The 13,604-nt window shown below is 48.2% G+C and overlaps 1 protein-coding gene across 6 annotated transcripts in view; it reads right to left on the bottom strand.

Annotated features, from left to right (window-relative positions):
- Nucleotides 1–13,604, bottom strand: part of STON2 (stonin 2) — a 118,861-nt gene that overhangs the window by 32,195 nt on the left and 73,062 nt on the right. Inside the window, exon 1 of one of the 6 annotated variants that reach the window (XM_077267438.1) lies at nucleotides 6,514–6,569. The exons of 4 other annotated variants lie outside the window; for them this stretch is intronic. In XM_077267438.1, coding sequence (XP_077123553.1) covers nucleotides 6,514–6,553 — 40 coding nt within the window. In that variant the 5' untranslated portion in view covers nucleotides 6,554–6,569. Of the gene's footprint in view, nucleotides 1–2,105; nucleotides 2,391–6,513; nucleotides 6,570–13,604 lie in introns of those variants that run through there. One more of the 6 variants, XM_077267440.1, reaches the window with a different exon arrangement.

Genomic DNA, 13,604 nt, shown 5'->3' with positions numbered 1-13,604 from the left:
GAAATGCAAAATTTACTTTCATCTGAAAACAACCCCTTGGACCACTGAGCAACAGTCCAGTTCTTTTTCTCCTTGGCCCAGGTAAGACACTTCTGGCGTTGTCTATTGGTCCTGAGTGGCTTGACACAAGGAATGCGACACTTGTAGCCCATGTCCTGGATACGTCTCTGTGTGGTGGCTCTTGAAGCAATGACTCCAGCAGCAGTCCACTCCTTGTGAATCTTCCCCAAGTTTTTGAATGCCCTTTTCTTAGCAATCCTTTCAAGGCTGCGGTTATCCCTGTTGCTTGTGCACCTTTTTCAACCACACTTTTTCTTTTTCCTTCCACTCATCTTTCTATTAATATCCTTGGATACAGAACTCTGTGAACAGTCAGCATATTTAGCAATGACCTTTGTGGCTTACCCTCCTTTTGGAATGTGTCAATGACTGCCTTCTGGACATCTCTCAAGTCAGCAGTCTTCCCCATGATTGTGGAGCTACTGACACAGACTAAGGGACCTTTTTAAACACTTAGGAAGCCTTTGCAGGCATTTTTTTGTTAATTATTCTAATTTACTGAGAATGACTTTTTGGGTTTTCATTGGCTCTAAGCCATAATCATCAACATTGACAGACATAAACGTGAAGTCTGTAAAGTTTCACTTTTTGTATTGTATTGAAGAACTGAAATAAACTTTTTGATATTATAATTTTATGAGAGGTAACAGAGGTATACAGAGTTAACCGCCCCCCCAGTCGTATATTATACAGAGGTAACCGCCCCTCGTATATTATACAGAGGTAACCACCCCCCATAAATTATACAAAGATAACCATCCCAGGTATATTATACAGAGGTAACCGCAAGTTCCTCCCCTATTATTATACAGAGATAACTGCCCCCGCGGTGTATTATACAGATGAAACCGCCCCCCATGTATATTATACAGAGATAACTACCCCCATATATTATACAGATAAGTTCCCCCCATATATTATACAGAGTATCGTGCTGTATTGTGTCTCCTTAACACTGACTACACCCCATTACCAAATATTGTGATAAGACATTTTCCTCCCCTCCCACTGCAGCTGCCCTTTCTCTGCATGTTTTGCTTATTCAGTTCCTTCTCCACACCTCCTGCTGCCTCTTTGCCACACGTCTTGCTTGCTTAGTCCCTTCTCCCCACCTGCCTCTGCAGCTGCCCCTTCTCTGCATGTCTTGCTTTCTCAGTCCCTCCTCCCCACCTCCCGCTGCAGCTGCCCTTTCTCTGCATGTTTTGGTTAGTCAGTCCCTTCTTCCCACCTCTGGCTGCCCCTTCGCCACACGTCTTGATTGCTCAGTCCCTCCTCCCTCTGCAGCTGCCCCTTCTCTGCATGTCTTGCTTGCTCAGTCCCTCCTCCCCACCTCCCTCTGCAGCTGCCCCTTCTCTGCATGTCTTGCTTGCTCAGTCCCTCCTCCGCACCTTCCACTGCATGTCTTGCTTGCTCAGTCCCTCCTCCCTCTGCATGTCTTGCTTGCTCAGTCCCTCCTCCCTCTGTAGCTGCCCCTTCGCTGCATGTCTTGCTTGCTCAGTCCCTTCTCCCTCTGCAGCTGCTCCTTCTCTGCATGTCTTGCTTGCTCAGTCCCTCCTCCCCACCTCCCTCTGCAGCTGCCCCTTCTCTGCATGTCTTGCTTGCTCAGTCCCTCCTCCGCACCTTCCGCTGCATGTCTTGCTTGCTCAGTCCCTCCTCCCTCTGCATGTCTTGCTTGCTCAGTCTTCTCCCTCTGCAGCTGCTCCTTCTCTGCATGGTCTTGCTTGCTCAGTCCCTCCTCCCTCAGTAGCTGCCCCTTCGCTGCATGTCTTGCTTGCTCACTCCCTCCTCCCTCTGCAGCTGCCCCTTCTCTGATAGTCTTGCTTGCTCAGTCCCTTGTCCCTCTGCAGCTGCCTCTTCTCTGCATGTCTTGCTTGCTCAGTCCCTCCTCCCTCTGCAGCTGCCCTTTCTCTGCATGTTTTGCTTATTCAGTCCCTTCTTCCCACCTTTGGCTGCCCCTTCGCCACACGTCTTGATTGCTCAGTCCCTCCTCCCGCTGCAGCTTGCCCCTTCTCTGAAATCTTGTGTACGCAGTCTCTTTTCCTCACCTCCTGCTGCAGCTGCCCTTTCTCTGCATGTTTTGCTTATTCAGTCCCTTCCCCACACGTCTTGCTTGCCGAGTCCCTTCTCCCTACGTCCCGCTGCAGCCGCCCCCTCTCCGCATGGCTTGCTCGCGCAGTCCCACACTCCCGATGCCGGCGCTGCCGCAGGTGAGAGTCCTGGCTTGGAAACCATCCACAAGGCTCCCGAGTTTGAACACGCCCGAGTATTACTAGGTGAAGGCCGCAGGCAATGACTCTCAGGAGCTGAAATCCTTCATTGTTCCTGCAAAACTAAGTTTGACGCCATTAACTCTTCATGTGCAGTAATAATCTGAGAAGCCAGCAGCGGCTGAGACAGAAATCAAAGCTGAACAATCCCGAGCAGGTGATGAGCAGCTCTGCTCGCTGTCAGATCTCTGTTTGCGGTCAGTGAATTACAACTTTCTTGTTCACATGCAGAGGCAGAAACATTGTCTTTACTGAATACTTTTCACAGCGGAGGGTTTGTTACAGTTGTATCCAGTTTAGACAATGCTTTGTGAGCTAAACATAGCAGAGCACAAGTCTCTCCTGTCCATACAGCGTTTCTATGTGTCAGTCTGGGCTCTGTATCTCATAGAGGATGAACTAGATGCAATTGTGACAAGTCCTCAGCTGTAGAAATGCAGTCAGGGCAGGTTTTCAGCTTCCAGATGTCAAAGAGAAAGTTCTCATTCACCGATGACAAGCAGAGCTATTGCTGATAGTGAGAACTGGTAGCAGAGGAACTTCTCTCACTGCTGCATCAGAAAAATAATGTAGAAAGAACTGGGTTAATTCATGGAAATAATATGCAGCCGCAGAAAGGTCACAAACTTCATTGTGCCATCTCCCAACAGCCCGGAGATGGCACAATGGCGCAGTGTCTGCCCACGGGTGGCACCCCATTCTCACATATATACTGTACTTCTCTTCTGCCAGTCTGCTGCAAGCCTTATACCCATAGTGTACACTTTGCTCAGATACGCCTGGTGTTCGCCTCGTACCAGTACCCTTGGTATTCACCTCGTACCAATATCCTCTGCTGTCCGCCTTGTACTGCTCCTCCCACCCAGTGTTTCGTACCGAAACCCCCTGCTGTCCGCCCGGTACATATACCCTTAGTGTCTGCCTCGTACCTCTCCTCCCAGGATCCGTCTCCTACTGATACTCCCTGCTGTCCGCCTTGAACCCCCCGATGTCTGCTTCGTACCAATACAAATTCCCCGTGTCCGCCTCGTACCGATACCCACCCCGTAATAATACCCTTAGTGTCCACCTCTCCCCCGATGTCCATCTCATACTGATACTGCCTCGTACAGATAACCTTAGTGTCCGCCTTGTACCTCTTTTCCCCCAGTGTCCGTCTTGTATGGATACCACGTTGTCCGCCTTGTAAGTCTCCCCGCAGTGTCCACCTCGCTCTGATACCCTTGGTGTCTGCCTTGTACCGATACCCCCTGCTGTTTTCCTCGTAGTTATACCCCCTACTGTTCACCTTGTACTGATAACCCCGTCTGCCGTGTACCTCTCCTCCCCCAGGGTCCACTTCGCATCAATACCCCCCAACCCCAGTGTCCACCTTGTACCAGTACCACATGCTGTTCGCCTCGCATCGATACCCTTAGTGTCTGCCTAGTACCTCTCCCCCCCGGCGTTCTTTCTCGTACTGATATTCCCTGCTGTCTGTCTTGTACCTCTCCCCCCACCTCCGGTGTCCGCTTCATAGCAATACCCCTTTTCCCTCCCGGTGTCTGCCTCGCTTATCCCGATACCCTCCCTCGCAGCGATACCCCGTGTTTGTCGCGTACCTCTCCCCAAGGTGTACGTCTCATACCTATACTCCCCGTTGTCCGCCTCGTACCTCTTCCCCCCCTGTGTCTGCTTCATACCAATACCCCTCCCCCTTAGTCCGTTTCATATAAATACCCCCCACCCCAGCGTCCGCCTTGTACCAGTACACCCTGCTGTCCGCCTCGTACCTTTTCCGCTGGTGTCTGCCTTGTACTGATACTCCCTGCTGTCCACCTTGTACCTCTCCTGCCCGGTGTCCACTTCATAGCAATACCCCTTTCCCCCCGGAGTCTGCCTCGCACTGATACCCTTGGTGTCCACCTCGTACCGATACCCTTTAGTGTCTGCCTCCGGTGTCCATCTCGTACCGATACTCCCTGCTGTTGAACTTGTACCTCAACCCCCCTTTGTGTCCCTTCATAACAATACTCCCCGGTGTCCGCCTCGTACCGATACCCTCGGTATCCACCTCATGCCAATACCCCCTGTCGTCTGTCTCGTACAGATACCCTTAGGGTATGTGCACACGCTGCGGATTTTGCTGCGGATCCGCAGCGTTTCCGCAGCTGCGGATCCGCAGCTGTTTCCCATGCATTTACAGTACCATGTAATGCTATGGGAAATGAAATCCGCAGTGCACATGCTGCGGAAAAAAACGAGCGGAAATGCAGCGGTTTATTTTCCGCAGCATGTCAATTCTTTGTGCGGAATCCGCAGCGGTTTTTCACCTGCTCCAATAGGAAACAGCAGGTGAAAACCCGCAGCGGAAACCGCAATAAAAACAGCGATAAATCCGCAGTAAAAACCGCAGCGGTTTTGCACTGCGGATTTATCAAAAACGCTGCGGAAAATTCCGCAATAAAATCTGCAGCGTGTGCACATGGCCTTAGTGTCCGCCTCGTACCTCTTCCCCCAGCGTCCATCTCATGCTGATACTCCCTGCTGTCTGCCTTGTATGTCTCTCCCACCGATGTCCGCTTCATACCAATACCCCTTTTCCCCCCAGTGTCAGCCTCGTACCGATACCCTCGGTGTCCGTCTCGTAATGATACCCGTAGTGCTCGCATCGTACCTCTCCCCATGGTGTATGTCGCGTAACTATACCCCGGTGTATCTTTCGTACAGATACCCCTCCTCCTGATCTATGTCTCTTACCGATGGCCCCAAAGGTGTCCGACTGTTACCGAAAACCCCCTGGTGTTTCCTCATACCAATACCCCCGGTGTCTGAATCGCAGCGAAACTCCCCCCGGTGCCCACCTGGTACCGATACTGCACCCCCAAAGTGTTCACAGTACTGATACCTCCGGTGTCTGGCTCACAGTACAAATACCCAAGTGTCTGCCTGGCACCAATACCCTCACACACCCCCAGTGTCTGTCTTGTACTGATACCTATTAGTGTCCGCTTCGCAGTACTAATGCCCCCAAAATCTGCCTTGTGGTACTAATACCCCCAGTGTATGCCTTGCAGTACCAATACCCCCAGTATCCACCTCGAAATACCAGTGCCCCCCCAGTGGTAGCCTCACAGTACCAATGCCCCAAGTGTCCGCCTTGTACCAATACCACCAGTATCCACCTCGCAGTACCAATGCCCCAACTGTCTGGCTTGTACCAATACTCTCAGTCGCTCAATGCCAATGACTCTGTCAGTCTCGCAGTACCGATGTGCCCCAGTGTCCGCCTCGCAGTACCGATGCGCCCCAGTGTCCGCCTCGCAGTACCATGCGCCCCAGTGTCCTCCTCGCAGTACCATGCTCCCCAATGTCCGCCTCGCAGTACCATGCCCCCCAGTGTCCGCCTCGCAGTACCATGCCCCCCAGTGTCCGCCTCGCAGTACCATGCCCCCCAGTGTCCGCCTCGCAGTACCATGCCCCCCAGTGTCCGCCTCGCAGTACCATGCCCCCCAGTGTCCGCCTCGCAGTACCATGCCCCCCAGTGTCCGCCTCGCAGTACCATGCCCCCCAGTGTCCGCCTCGCAGTACCATGCCCCCCAGTGTCCGCCTCGCAGTACCATGCCCCCCAGTGTCCGCCTCGCAGTACCATGCCCCCCAGTGTCCGCCTCGCAGTACCATGCCCCCCAGTGTCCGCCTCGCAGTACCATGCCCCCCAGTGTCCGCCTCGCAGTACCATGCCCCCCAGTGTCCGCCTCGCAGTACCATGCCCCCCAGTGTCCGCCTCGCAGTACCATGCCCCCCAGTGTCCGCCTCGCAGTACCATGCCCCCCAGTGTCCGCCTCGCAGTACCATGCCCCCCAGTGTCCGCCTCGCAGTAACATGCCCCCAGTGTCCGCCTCGCAGTACCATGCCCCCCAGTGTCCGCCTCGCAGTACCATGCCCCCCAGTGTCCGCCTAGCAGTGCCGATACCCCCCAGTGTCCGCCTAGCAGTACCATGCCCCCCAGTGTTCGCCTAGCAGTGCCGATACCCCCCAGTGTTCACCTAGCAGTGCCGATACCCCCCAGTGTCCACCTTGCAGTACCATGCCCCTCATGCCCACCTCGCAGTACTATGCCTCCAGTGTCTACCTCGCAGTACTGATGCCCCCCAGTGTCAGCCTCATAGTACCGATACCCCCAGTATCCGCCCCGCAGTACTAATACCTGAGCACCTCTCGCGTTGATCCCAGCATGGAGTGAGCATTGCACCTGCTAATAGAGACCCCTGAGAGGAAATGGTTAAAAAGCTGAGTAGGATGGGAAAGAAGGGTGAGGGTGGTCTGTCCCCAGGGAGAAGGGCTGGATGGTGGGGGCCACCCCCCTATTCATTGTGATTCTGATCCCCAGCCCCCACTGCAGGTTCCTGACACAACAGATATAAAGAGCCAGCTAGCAGGAATCCGCCACCTGTTACTATGGCAGCCGAGGGGGAATCTGCTCTGTTCAATGGAGGAGCCTGGGAAACTGTGCCACACATCCAGAAAGGGCGTCAGGGAGCGGGCGCAGGGGGCCACCCTGCTGCCAGACACCGAGGCTGCCCAGGAGGGTCACTGTCATCTGTGCCCACTACACAGAGTGAAAACCAGTCTTAAAGGAAAAGGTGTCAGCAGAAGCGCCCATGTGAGGGAGAGAGAGCACTCAAGAGGAGCGTGCACATGTGAGGGAGAGAGAGCACTCTAGAGGAGTATGCACATGTGCGAGCATTCAAGAGGAGTGTGCATGTGTGAGAGCACTCAAGAGGAGAGTGCACAAGAGAGGGGGAGAGCACTCAAGAGGACCGTGCACGTGTGAGGGGGAGAGCCAGTGCCATAACTATAAGCTTCGGGGCCCTGGGGCAAAACTTCATAGTGGGGCCCCTCAACATTTCAATCACTAGAGGTTGTGCAGAACGTAGTGAAGCCTGCTATGCTATGCATGATAGTCTCTCCTGTCCTGCGGGTGACATTGTCTGACAGAATTATAGGAGCTGAGTATTTTATGAGAAATTAAAGTATTAAAATACAATTTTTTACCATCAGTTTGGGGTCCCTGGGTGGTTGGGGCCCCGGTTGTAGTTACGGCCCTGGGGAAAGCACTCAAGAGGAGCGTGCACATGTGAGGGAGAGAGCACTCAAGATGAGCGTGCAAGTGTGAGGAGGAGCATGCACGAGGAGCGTGGACATGTGAGGGGGAGAGCACTCAAGAAGAGCGTGCACGTGTGAGGAGGAGCGCATGAGGTGGAGTGCCCACAAAAAGCGCTTGTGAAGGAAATAGTACGCATAAGAAGTGTGTGCACGAGAAGCACATGAGACGATAACATCTATGACGTGTGCACAAGAAGCACATGAGGCGCTAATATCCATGAAGTGTGCACGAGTAGTGCAGGTGAGGGGGAGAGTGCACACAAGAAGCACCTGCGTGGGGGGAAAGAGCATGTGTGAGGGAACACGTGAGGGGGAGAGTGCACACAAGAAGCACCTGCGTGGGGGGAAAGAGCATGTGTGAGGGAACACACACAGAAAGCGTGCACGAGAAGTGCCTGTGAGAGTGCCCACGAGCAGCACGTGTGAGGTGGGGCGCACATATGAGAAGTGCGCATACGCGCACACACAAGAGCCGCACGAGTGAACTGAACATAAGGACTTCTCGTCTGTTTACATTTTTCAGTTTCTCCTATTTATAGCCTATGCAGCCCCCCAAATAAAATCAAACAAGGCCGTGGAGCTCGCCACCCGCCACGTGTCTCCTGATCACACATGAAATCCAATATCCACATATTCATGCCAGCGCTCACCTGGTGAATGGCGCCGGTGCCTCGCAACTCATCGTGAACCTTCTCTGATTGTAACGGATTCAATATGATCAGGGTCAGGAGATACGATCATTAATATCCGTCCTGGCACGGCAGGGTTAACAGCATCCCCTCCCTTTGGCTGAAAGATTCAACTAAGGATGTTAATGTTCCCTGAGGGAACCACAGCTGCAAGCGTCCTCACCCATCTGATGACATCACCACCCAACTGTGATGTCACCAGCAATAGGGGAGCCAAAAATGCTCCGCAGCCCAAGAACAACAGGTCAAACCCAGTGACTCATGGTGCCACCGGCACAGTGCAACTATCCTTCCCCAGCCACAAGCAGGCAGATGTACTGACGCAGGGAGTACTGTACTGATCTATGGCCTAGAGTACTGCGATGTATATGAATGGGCGAATTACTACCGCTGTAACATTTAGTTTGCTCTGTACATGTCTGACATGATACTTGTGGAGCTGCAGGTTCAGAGCTCAGAGGTCTCCTCACATGTCATGGGTGGTGGACACCTTCCAGCACTGAGAACAGAGGCGCGGAGAACATCAGCAAGTAGCAGGGCAGTAGCTGCAGGATCAGGCTACACAGGGTTAGTTTACAGTCTGTGACCACAGTCACATAGCTCTGCATAGAAGCTGCGTACACTAAACTCTTGTATGCTCCCTCCGGTCTCTGAATCTGCTCATTTACATAGGATTTTGTGTATACAGGCAGAGCTATACAGGTATATAGACAGCTGAATATATGTATATACAGGCAGAGATATACGGGTATATAGACAGCTGTATATATGTGTATACGGGCTGAGATATACGGGTATAAGGGTATATGGAGAGATGGATATATGTGTATACAGGAAGATATGGTTATGATCAAGAACACTTTTGTTCGAAACGTGTAGTCCATCACTCACTATTTTAACAGCGTGCTTTTAAAGGCACTGTAATAAAATGAAGTTTTTTAACGTCCACTCAATAACCTGATTTTGGATGTCTGTTGCTGGAACTTATTTGAGGAAGATATACGAGTATACACGTGTATAGACAGCGGGATATACAGTTGTGTGAAAGAGTGTTTGCCCTCTTCCTGATTTCCTATTCTTATCCATGTTTGTCACACTTAAATGTTTCAGATTGCCAAGCAAATGAAAGTATTAGACAAGATAACACAAGTAATCTCAAAATGCAGTTTATAAATGAAGGTTTTTATTATTAGGGGAAAAAGAAATCCAAACCTACAGTAATTGCCCTCCCCCTTAAAACATAAATAAATTAACTATGGTTTATCACATCATTGTGAAGCGGAGTTCACATTCCCTAGCCACACCCAGGCCTGAGTCCTGCCACACCTGTTCTCAATCAAGAAATCACTTAAATAGGACCTGCCTGATGAAGTGAAGTAGACTGAAAGATCCTCCAAATCTAGACATCATTCTGCAATCCAAAGAAATTCTGGAACAAATGAGAAACAAAGTAATTGATATCCATCAGTCTGGAAAATGTTATAAAGCCATTTCTAAAGCTTTGGGACTTCAGCAAACCACAGTGAGAGCCATTATCCACAAATGGCGAAAACATGGAACAGTGGTGAACCTTCCCAAGAGTGGTTGGCTGACCAAAATTACCCTAAGACTGCAGCGACGACTCATCCAAGAGGTCACAAAAGACCCCACAACAAAATCCAAAGAACTACAGGCCACCACTTTTGGGAGAATACTCTGTGGACTAACGAAACAAAAGTTGATCTTTTTGGAAGGTGTATGTCCCATTACATCTGGGGTAGAAGTAACACATCATTTCAGAAAAGAAACATCATACCAACAGTACAATGTGATGGTGGTAGTGTGATGGTCTAGGGCTGTTTTGCAGCTTCAGGACCTGGAGACTTGCTGTGGTAAATGGAACCATGAATTCTGCTGTCTACCAAAAAAATATTCGGTCATCTGTTCATGACCTCAAGCTGAAGCGCACTTGGGTTATGCAGCAGGACAATGATCCAAAACACAGCAGCAAGTCCATCTCTGAATGGCTAAAGAAAAACAAAATTAAGACTTTGGAGTGTTCTAGACAAAGTCCTGACCTTAATCTGATTGAGATGCTGTGGCATGACCTTAAAAAGGCTGTTCATGCTCGGAAACCTCCAACAAGGCTGAATTACAACAATTCTGCAAAGATAAGTGGACAAAATTCCTCCAGAGCGTCGTAAAAGACTCTTTGCCAGTTCTCACAGACGCTTGATTGCAGTTGTTGCTGCGAAGGGCGGCCGGCCCCGTTATAAGGTTTAGGGGGCAATCGCTTTTTCACACAGGGACCTGAAGGTTTGGATTTCTTTTTACCGAAAAAACTAATACCATAAAAATAATTTTTATTAAACTGCTTTTTTTTGTAAATATAACCAATGACCTAAAAACAAACCACACCAAGCAATAATTAATCAACTATACTAGACAACACTCGCAGGTGACACCTACAACCAGGAGCCATATCTGATCCTGATGTCAGAGAGACACAGACATTCCCATAAGCCTCCTGAAGAACTCTATCATGGGAGGGAAACGCGTCGAGGCGAAGCCTGAGTACAGATAAGTTAGACTGACATGAATTGGCATTTTCATTGTGTCGGCTATTGATTTTTCTGGGGCCAGTGCAATAGGTGTTTTTTCTTGTATATACATCTGTTAAAAACCTGAAGGTGAAACATGCATATAGATAAGGTGGACCAACAATGATTGGCATAAATTGTCTTGCTGGTTTTTGAGTAACTGTTTGGGGCACAGTGCAATTGGTGCGGACTTTGTGTCCAGGGCACGATGCAATAGGTGCTTGTACTGCATATACACATATTAAACCCTGAACCACTAACAGTAATAGGTATGTTGTAGTTGTTGGGGCATTGAAGACGCTTTATGACATCCGAAATAAAACTTTTTGTATACAAAAACTAATAACAGATGAGTTATGATGCCTTTGGAGAAGGAATATAGAGGATAAATGGTATTATTACTAAATATATTAAAGTACCCCATACTTATACTGAAATGGAATACAAAAAGCATGCTTAGATAACACTGGAAATAAGCATGCTATTTTCAATTGGTTTCAGGGTAGGGCTGCAAATGGTTTAAATGCAGTGTTAAAGTCAAAGGGGATACTATATAATTGGGACTTCAGTGACGTATTGATGAGTGTGTTTTTTTTTATTTTTTTTTATGCAGCCTTAAATATCCTTTTTCACTGTGTTTCCATACTTTTGAGCTGGAGATCCCTGAGAGTTGTCTCTAACTTTGAATGCAGAAGATTGATGGCTTAATGAGTGCCCAGTTTCTGGTGTATGTTTTAGTATCTATAACCCAGGAGACTTTTAGGGACACGAGGGAGAGCCACCGAGGAGCGGGGGCGCCATTTTGCGTCCAAGAGGGTGCCAACCTCCGCTGATAGACAGGGATTACTCTAGGGACCTGGTAGGCAAGATATCCTTATAATCTATATTTATGCTCCCAGAATATCAGATTGGTTTTATTCACTGCACTTTTTTTGGTTGGTTTTGTATATTGCTGCCATACTCCCCTTTTTTTTGGTTATAATCAAGAAAAGTCATTGTGTGCTGTATCCCTGTGTTGTGGCATTTTTCGTGAATCCCCTATTGGTGTATATACAAGGGATTTGCTAGGGAGATAAGGGCAAGCCGCCGAGGAGCGGGGGCGCCACATTGCGTCCAAGAGGGTGCCAACCTCCGCAGACAGGTAGGGTACAGATAGGGATTATTAGGGTGTAACAGGGATACCCATCCCCCATGCCCACCTGCGAGTGTTGTCTAGTATAGTTGATTAATTACACTGGTCAACAGCATTTTTGGTGCCAAAGATATTTCATCGAATTTAGGGTATTTTTGGGGTGCTGATTCTGAATATGTCATCAGTTTTGCCAGATTGGCTCAAGTTTTTGAGATTTTTGGTATCTTATTTATAGCACTTGTTGGTAAATGCGACGCATCATCTCATTAATTTCTTTGGATTAGTACTTGAACTGAGCAGTTCTCAATATAGTTTTGTGTTAATTAGTGTTCTAAAAGTTTGTTCATAGCTTGATTTTTGCACTAACTTTATGTTGTTGTCTGTTTTCCAGTGAAAAGCATGAACTCATCAAGAAGAAGTTGTCTTAACGATCCAGACTCATTCTGTTACATTTGTGGTGAATACACACTGCCAAAACATAGAAGAAACATAACAGACTTCGTAAAAAAGTGTATTTTGCCTATTTTGGGGTTATGCTTGGGGACCAAGACAAGTTTTGGGCACCACACATAGTGTGCAAAGCATGTGTCGAATTATTACGAAAATGGAGCAAAGGACAAAGAAAAAGCTTCAAATTTGGTGTTCCAATGGTGTGGAGAGAGCCAAAAAATCATCATGATGACTGTTATTTATGGTAAACACAGGTACAGGCACATCTTCACAATGAGGGACAGGCCTTCTTGCAGATTCCATGTTACTCCCATTTTCGTTTCTTATGCTTATTGAATCCTTGCACTTGCACTGCACAGAAATAACAGTCATCATGATGATTTTTTGGCTCTCTCCACACCATTGGAACACCAAATTTGAAGCTTTTTCTTTGTCCTTTGCTCCATTTTCATAATAATTCGACACATGCTTTGCACACTATGTGTGGTGCCCAAAACTTGTCTTGGTCCCCAAGCATAACCCCAAAATAGGCAAAATACACTTTTTTTACGAAGTCTGTTATGTTTCTTCTATGTTCTGGCAGTGTGTATTCACCACAAATGTAACAGAATGAGTCTGGATCGTTAAGACAACTTCTTCTTGATGAGTTCATGCTTTTCACTGGAAAACAGACAACAACATAAAGTTAGTGCAAAAATCAAGCTATGAACAAACTTTTAGAACACTAATTAACACAAAACTATATTGAGAACTGCTCAGTTCAAGTACTAATCCAAAGAAATTAATGAGATGATGCGTCGCATTTACCAACAAGTGCTATAAATAAGATACCAAAAATGTCAAAAACTTGAGCCAATCTGGCAAAACTGATAGCATATTCAGAATCAGCACCCCAAAAATACCCCAAATTCATTAAAATATTTTGGACACCAGAAAAAAAATTTTTTTTTGTTGACCTGTGTTATTGCTTGGTGTGGTTTGTTTTTAGGTCATTGGTTATATTTAAAAAAAAAAGCAGTTTAATAAAAATTATTTTTATGGTATTAGTTTTTTTGGTGAGACGTTGTTTACACTAATCCAGCAATATAGGTAATATACTTTTTTTTGGATTTCTTTTTCCCTAAAAGGGAACCTGTTACCAGGTTTGGCCGATATAAGATACGGTCACCACCTTTCAGGGCTTATATACAGCATTCTATAATGCTGTAGATAAGCCCCCGATCCGAACTGAAAGATAATAAAAATAACTTATTATACTCACCTGCTGTGCTCGCCTCTCGCT

This window comes from Ranitomeya variabilis, chromosome 1 (genome assembly GCF_051348905.1).
Source record: "Ranitomeya variabilis isolate aRanVar5 chromosome 1, aRanVar5.hap1, whole genome shotgun sequence".
In the NCBI taxonomy this organism is placed as follows: Eukaryota; Metazoa; Chordata; class Amphibia; order Anura; family Dendrobatidae; genus Ranitomeya; species Ranitomeya variabilis.
This window is presented reverse-complemented; position numbering and strand designations above follow the sequence as displayed.